This window comes from Barbus barbus (genome assembly GCF_936440315.1).
Source record: "Barbus barbus genome assembly, chromosome: 13".
Classification (NCBI taxonomy): Eukaryota; Metazoa; Chordata; class Actinopteri; order Cypriniformes; family Cyprinidae; genus Barbus; species Barbus barbus.
In genome coordinates, this window is record NC_136741.1 from 11361886 (window position 1) to 11370393 (window position 8508).

The 8508-nt window shown below is 41.6% G+C and overlaps 1 protein-coding gene across 1 annotated transcript; it reads left to right on the top strand.

The window, feature by feature from the left end:
- Window positions 1-5278: 5278 nt before the first annotated feature.
- LOC306878743 (uncharacterized protein) lies at window positions 5279-7152 on the top strand (the record flags this gene model as incomplete). Its single annotated transcript, XM_079431251.1, has 3 exons — window positions 5279-5420; window positions 5695-6439; window positions 6773-7152. The coding sequence occupies 3 exons, from the start codon at window positions 5279-5281 to the stop codon at window positions 7041-7043; spliced, it is 1158 nt and encodes a 385-aa protein (XP_079287377.1). The 3' UTR covers window positions 7044-7152.
- Window positions 7153-8508: the final 1356 nt, after the last annotated feature.

The window sequence follows — 8508 nt, forward strand, 5'->3', positions numbered from 1 at the left end:
CGGAAATGCCACCTTGCCCTGTTCGAAGCCAAGTACCTGGGCTTCCAGGTGGGTCGAGGCCTAGTTAAACCCCAGGAGAAGAAAGTGGCGGCCATCCTCTCGGCTCCGCGACCCACCACCAGGACCCAGGTACAAGCCTTTTTGGGGTTGGCGGGATATTATCGTTGTTTTATCCCTAACTTCTCCTCCTTAGCAGCCCGCTTGACAGACCTGACCCGGAAGGGACAGCCAGAAAAGGTCTCATGGAGTCCCTTCACCGGGTTGGGAACCATCCTCTCCCAAGTGGTGGACGGTGAGGAACATCCGGTAATCTACATCAGTCGAAAGCTGACCCCAGCAGAACGTCGCTACGCCACCGTTGTACGGGAGGCGTTGGCCGTCAAGTGGGCGGTCCTGGAGCTCAAGTACTATCTCCTCGGTCGCAAGTTCACCCTCATTACGATCACGCTCCCTTACAGTGGATGGCACGGGCTAAGGATACTAACGCACAAGTGACTCGGTGGTTCCTGGCGCTCCAGGACTTCCACTTCGTCGTACGACATCGGGCGGGGTTGGCATCGAACTCTCCCGGGTCTGGGCAGCTTTCGCAGGTCTGTCAGGGTTCACCTCCCACCCACCCCTAATTTCCCCTTTGTTTCACAGGACCAGGACAACGCTTAGGGGGGGGGGGGGGGGGGGGGGGGAGTGTGACGCGTGTCCCGAGAGCTCGTCAGCGTCACCCTGGAAATGGAGGAGAAACACCTGTGCACCATCATCACCGGCGGGCTGACCACAGCTGAGACCAATCAGCCTCCGGCTTCAAAAGCCGCTGTGACACGCACAACAAAGAAAGAGATCTCCTGACGGCTCCGCAACTAATGCCTGGCTATCTTCTGTTTTTTCTCAGAGAGCGGCGTGTGACCGGCCTGCCCACCCACAAGAGCACCACAGCGAGTCATAACGCCTGGGAACACACGAGGAGACACCAGAAAGCACGACACGGAGCACGTCACTCATCACGAGCACCACTTGTAAATAAAGCCACCCTCCGGGGACTTGTTTCAACTCCTCTTGTCGTGTGATCCTTTGCCCCGTTACAATCTATAGAAAGCTTTAAATTGCTACTTAACGAAATAAAAAAATTTAAAACAAAAACTCTTTTATTATAATCTTGATCATAATCAGTAAAGATGCATTTCTCTCTAAAGGTGCGTCTAATGAGGAGACTGGTTAGTTTATTAGTAAATAATTCAAATATCTCCTTAATATTTTGCGTGGACACATTCATGGTTATGTTTGCTGGGGCTTTGCAGCAAGTTTTAGCCTATTGCGTGCATTTGAACACAGAACTATTCGGCTGCGCTGAAGTCACTTGCGCACGCTGCTGCGGGACACGAAACCGTCGAGCCGCTCTTAACAGTCGCGGCACGGTCTAGTGTTGTTTCCACCAGCACGGCAATGTTTTTCATCACTAATTGATGGATGTCTAAAATATAAAAATAAGGAAAAACCTAAAACAGGGCCGAGGACCGGCCCCCGTCTAAACTATGACGTGAAAATTGGCCTTTTGCCGAACTTTATTTCTCTTCCTTTTCAAATCTCATATCACATTGTAAAAGCATTTATTTTTTATAAAAATTAAATAACCAAAAAGTTGAAAATAAAGTATCGGGTAGGGTTAGGGTAGGTGTAGGGAGGGCTTTATTATCAATAAGGTGGCATCCATTTAATAATCTGAATTAAAATTATAATTTGCACTCAATACGTTATTATAACATACTGTTTTATAAAGTAATACAATACTGAAGTGCAGATAATTGCCACTATTTTGCAACAAGTAGTATAAATAGCAGAAAATCCTGCTATTTTAACATAGTGTAAATATAATCTATAGCTATTTGCACTTAGTGTAAATAGAATCCATTGCTATTTGAACTTTGAAAATTACAGCGATTTCAACTGAGGGGGGCCTATAATCAGTCCGTGCCCAGGGCACCTCTGCGTCATGATCCGTCCCTGCATCCAGGATCTAACTGTCAGACTTTCATAGGTAAGTTATTTCAGTAGAAAGTTGATTTTATGAGCATAATGTCACCCCCCATAACACACCTTTATGGGACATAAAGGTGTCCATGTTCGAAATGTAAAGGGGGAGGTGTTGCTACAGTTTATAGCAATATTCTCAGTATTTCTCGGAGGGCAGGCTTTAAGTATAACTCGTTTGAAGTTATGGTGCTGCGTATAACATTATCTAGAGAAACACGTGTTAGTGATAAATCCCCTGTGATGTTTGTACTGGCTGCTGTATACAGGCCACCAGGGCACCATACAGACTTTATTAAAGAATTTGCTGATTTTCTATCTGAGTTAGTACTGGCTGCAGATAAAGTCTTAACTGTTGGCGATTTTAATATCCATGTCGATAATAAAAAAGATGCATTAGGATCAGCATTCATAGACGTTCTGAACTCTATTGGGGTTAGACAACACATTTCCGGACCTACTCATTGTCGAAATCATACTCTAGATTTAATACTGTCACATGGAATTGATGTTAGTGGTGTTGAAATTCCGCAGCAAAGCGATGATATCTCAGATCATTATGTAGTCTTGTGTAAACTCCATATAGCTAAAACTGTAAATTCTACTCCTTGTTACAAGTATGGCAGAACCATCACCTCTACCTTTGTAAGTAATCTTCCTGATTTATCTCAATTTCTCAGCATATCCAACAGCGCAAAAAAACTTGATGATGTAACAGAAACTATGGACTCGCTCTTTTCTAGCACTTTAGTAGTAGTAGTAGCCCTTTATTGTCACTAGTCACAAGTACCAGCGAAATTAGCCATCAACCTGTCCATACAAACATACATACAATATGACAACGGGTAGACAGGACAGGAAGACAGGGAATTGAGGAAGAAATACAGCATAACATGAGGAAGGGGGGGGGGGGGGGTTAACTATGCTCCCTAGGGAGTACAGTGTGAGAACAGGAAAAACACCCCAGCAACAAAAGCACATAATCTGTACAACATAGACACACAATTTGCAACAGGGGAGATAATCCAGCTCCGGCAAGCAGCCATCCGGTCCAGCAGCCATTTCTTGGCGCCGGTCACAGACCCGCTTGTCAGACTGGCGGTACAAAGCGGCGAAGGCGATGGATCGTGGGTGGGGAGGTGAGTGCATATTTGTATATATGTGTGTAAGAGTTCATGCATTTTGTAGGCCTGGAGAGCCTCCCCCGCTGGCATTCAAAACAAGTTGTCTCAGTCCGCAGATTGTGATAGCGACACAGCATGTTGCCATGGATACAGCCTTGATCAGGACCCAGACAGAGTCAACAATCACCAGGTGACTGTGGAAGCGGGGGGGGGACGGACGGACGCGAGAGCGTCACACACTGCAGTGCTCTTCCCGGGGTTGTTTTCCAACAACAGCCTTGTCCGAGGTCAATGTTGGATTAGGGAAGCCGAAAGAAGATAAGATTGCGATTGTTTGGTCTTGGGGCGAGTAGCCGCATTCCGATTTTCACGGCTACACTCTTTGTCCATTCTGGTCTCCAAATCCATCAATTTTCCTTTTGCAAAGCAGTGAGCCTCTCTGTAATATTATCCATATTGCGGTTAATAGTCTCAGTCTCAGTGCTGACCGCTCTGCCCACTGCTTCAATCATGACGGGCAGCCTTGTGCTTTTGATGGCTGTTCCCGTTTCCCGAATTCTTCGATAACCCAGGGCAAAGCCTAATCCAATCAGCAGAAATCCTGTTATCGTGGTTCCGAATAGGTAGATATCTTCTTCAATGTCCTCCACGGAAAGAGCCGCCAGACACACGACCCGCCACCTTTCCCATGCATCCATCGTGTAGCCAGCTGCGAACGTTCCGGCAGGACAGCCAGGTTACCCGAACCCAATGATGTCAATTGCGTTGGGAGACCAGTTGATCAAATCCATGATTTTTCAGTTTGGAGAGCAGTGCAGAGAGAGTCTCTCAAGTATTAGACAGTAGACGAGACGAGACGAGAGAGCAAAGCAGGGAGGGTAAGGGTAGGAGAGGAAAGAAAAATGCATCCGCCTTCGTTGAGAGCCAAAGTAGAAAGAGAAAATTACAGGCCTCTCTCATCTTTTTAAGTGGGAGAACTTGCACAATTGGTGGCTGACTAAATAATTTTTTGCCCAACTGTATGTTAGACCCTATTCCATCTAAACTACTAAAAGAGCTCCTTCCAGAAGTCATAGGTCCTCTTTTGGCTATTATTAATTCATCACTGTCATTAGGATATGTCCCCAAAACCTTCAAATTGGCTGTTATTAAGCCTCTCATTAAAAAACCACAACTTGACCCCAAAGATTTAGTTAATTACAGACCGATCTCAAATCTCCCTTTTCTGTCAAAGATACTAGAAAAGGTAGTATCCTCGCAGTTATATTCCTTCTATTGGGAGATTAGAGGGTCTTACAATAACTGCTTTGGGTGCGGTTAGTTAGTACGCTATACGGAACCGTTTGCCACTGAACCTGCTTTAACGACGACAGTGGGGCTTCGACTGCCTTATTCAAACGGCTTTTCTATAATGTGTGAATATATCCACTATAGCGTTCTATAACAAATCCAATCAGAGCGCCTGTTTATCACTAGTTTTATTCTGATTCTCGAGTCTGCTATTTACGGTGGCCGAGAGAGCTCACAACACATGCAAATTGAGAAACGCTGCAAATCCTCACAACATGCAAACTAAGAAACGCTACAAATCTTCACAACACATGCAAACTAAGAAACGCTGCAAATCTTCACAACACATGCAAACTAAGAAACGCTGCAAATCTTCACAACACACGCAAACTAAACGTGCTGCATGGACCACAACGGAAATGTTTCCAGGGGACCCAAAAAAAGTGACGGACCGGCTGGGATTTGCTTATTGTGCAGTGGCTATTGGTTGAGTTGTTGGTGAACTGAAAGGTGGTTTTTGTTGTTTATTTTAACACCCTGATTGCATGATTTCTTTGTCTTTTGGATATTATTAGATTAATAATGACAAATTACACGATTAACGTTATTATATAAAATGGCTAACTTAATTTAATATCCTCAACTAAATCATTTCAAGGTTAATGAAAATAAATTCGCAATGCTTCATTAATTGTTAAAACCAGGTCAAAATAAAAAGGACAGTAAGAATAATATTTAAACATTTATCCAGGTCATTTTAGTAGGCTAATGAAAGAAAGGACAACAGAATACAAATACAACGTGCTAACTTCAGTCAACTTGTTTTTGTTTTTCAGATCTAAATGTATTGCCCTTTCTGTGGCTTCCAATGGCTGACTTTGGCAAGATTTTGCAGTTCATGTGGGCGAGATGTAAGCTTTGTAATAGAGAATGCTCCTAGAACTGCGGGTGATGACCAGGTGTCATGTCAGACTGTGCCCAGAGGTAATATTCTCTTTCTGAGATCCCTATACTGTTCTGTCCATTAAATTATAAGATCTACGTTTAGTTAATCTTTTTCTCTCTGTTTCTGATTTTGACTAACAGACTTTATCACACATAATAGTAGTAGTAGCCCTTTATTGTCACTAGTCACAAGTACCAGCGAAATTAGCCATCAACCTGTCCATACATACACAACATGCATACAATATGACAAGGGGATAGACAGGACAGGAAGACAGAGACATTGAATGACATTGTTCTCTTTTCCCTTCAGGCTCAGGAACCGTATTAGATGAAATCACAGAGGCAGGCCTAATCCATAAATATTTCTCAGAAGGCCACACATATGAAGTGATCCTTGATTTTCTTGGAACAAAGCATAACATTTTCCTGAGTCTGAGCACCTTAAAGAGAAGACTAAGGAATGCAGGCTTAACAAGGAGGACAGACTATACTCCCATTGGCACTGTGAATGCAGCTATAACACATGAACTGACAGGCTCAGGACAGCTTTTAGGTTACAGAACTCTGTGGCAGACATTGCGACAGAAGTATTTCCTGACTATTAAAAGGGATGATGTAATGCATGCAATTCGCAGACTAGACCCATCTGGAGTTCAACTTCGCCATAGACGCAGGTTTGTCCGAAGAGGATACTTTACGGCAGGACCAAACCAAGTGTGGCATGTCGATGGGTATGATAAGCTCAAACCATTTGGTGTTGCCATCAGTGGCTGCATTGATGGTTTTTCTAGGAAAGTGATGTGGCTCAGAAGTGGCAGCTCTAATAACGACCCAGGGATAATTGCTTACCATTACCTGCAGTGTGCATCAGAGTTTGGAGTTCAGGCACGGCTTCGCACAGACTGTGGGACAGAAAATGGCACTATGGTAGCCATTCACTGTGCGTTAAGAGCACAGCATACAGATGACTTTGCAGGAGCCCTCAGCCACATGTATGGCACTTCAACTGCAAATCAGCGAATCGAACGTTGGTGGTCCTTTTTCAGAAAGCAAAGGTGCATGCCTTTTTAGATTAATTCCAAAACAAAAATGTTAGAACATGTACTATTTACTCTGTTTTTTTTGTGTTGTCTCATGACAGATGGTTTCAGCTGTCAACAGCATGTATTATATGAGAATAACACTAGACTAAAATGTAATGCAAATCTTTTTTTTCTTGGTGCTATAAAGTTCTTTACATTGATATTTAAAATTTATTAAAAAAAAAAAATAGGAATGCAGTTTAAATAATACCTTTTGTTGGAAACATTTGTTTTAGGAATAATTTACATATAACTTTTATTCAGCACTTAAGTAAAACATTGTGTATACTTTCATTCCATCATTAGGACTCAGTTTTGGATTAATCTCTTCAGTGACCTGAGAGAGCGGCACCTTTTCAATGGCAGCCATGAGCATAAGTGCCTTCTACGGTATGTCTTCTTGAGCATCGTGCAGAAAGACTTTGAGTACAGAGAACTTTGGAATAACCACACCATCCGACCTGTTCGTCAGTCTTCTTGTCCTTCTGGAAAACCAGAAACCATGTATCACCTGCCTCACAGGTTCGTATTTAATCCATGTGTAACACCCGTTTGCACCAATGAGAATTATGAGTAATTATTTGTGTTATTTTCCCCAAATTTCCTGTAAGTGCAACAATAGATGTTATTTGGACCAGTTAGGTTCGACTACGGAGCCTGTAAATAGCATAAATAAAGGCTTGAGCAAATACAGCAATCAGTGTTTTGTCTTTTTTTTCTTTTATATGAAATGGCCAATGTTAAAGGAGAGAGAAGAAAAATATAAACAGTTGTATAACAAAAAAAACAGTATACCGGTATCACAGAGTACAAATGTAACAAATACAAAAAACCCTACAGGTGCACCTCGTAAACACACTAAATATAGAAGTATGTAAGATCAGTTTGGTAATTCTTACCCATCCATGAAATTTGTAACTCACAAAAATCAAAATGAAAATCAATCAAGTTTCACAAAGTCAATAAAGACCCAATCCAATGAATTCTCAGTTTTCTTCCACAGTTCAAATCAAATAGCTCCTTTAAAGTCTCTTCAACTTCAAAAATCAGTTTGTTTTCTTTTCCAACAGTCAGTGGGAAAAAAAAAAGTAGTTCTGTTAAGCAGTCCAGGAAGAGAATTTCCTCATGCTTCCAACTAGGAAGATGGAAAGAAAAAAAATTCTAAAGGAGTTGAGATCCCACCTTGTATGGCAGAAACCTGTAGTTTCACGATGAAAAGCTTATTTGAGTGTCCAGATCCGTGGGGGCTCGCCATCAACTGATTTCTAGAACTTTCAGTTCCACCGCGACAAAAAACCTGACCTGGATTTTAGGCCAAACAATAACAGGATTATTTTCATATTTAGTTTGCAAAAATTAACAATTAAGACACAGCTTTCTGCTGAATTTCCTTCTCAAAGCAATTAACTCAAATCAAACTCAAATAACATTCTCCAAAACAATTACTGACATGAATCAAATTACACTTAAATATAACGTTGACAAAATATAGATTACAACAAAACCCATATTAAAATAAATACATTAGTATGAACTCAAAATTCCTCTTAAAACATACACTAAAGAGATTTTATCCCATAACTGCGTAGAACTGGTTCACTGATTGTTATCAAACTAATGTTCGACAAACATCAATAAAGCCAAACCAAAAGCATTAAACACTCACCAAATCCAAGTAAATCGATGATTTTAAGAATATTTTAAGACAAATGGTGATCGTAGATCACACTAATCAGCGTCAGCTCTGCTCTGTCACCCTTTCACAAAATGGAGGATTCAACTCTCCCACTGCGGGGGAGCACGTTATCGGAAGAGCGAGCTTAAAGGGCCAGATACAATTTTTTTTCCACATACAAAATGCAATTAAGTTTCAAACACTCAAATGAATGAAAATCAAATAAAACATTTTCACCCAACAGAAAACTTTTCTTTCTTTTATGACTTTTAAAGGGAAGGAATAAATAACTAAATAAAATGAAATAAATCAGTTTGCTGTGCACTGAGTGTTATTTTTTTTTTTTTTTGTGTGTGTGTGACTTAAT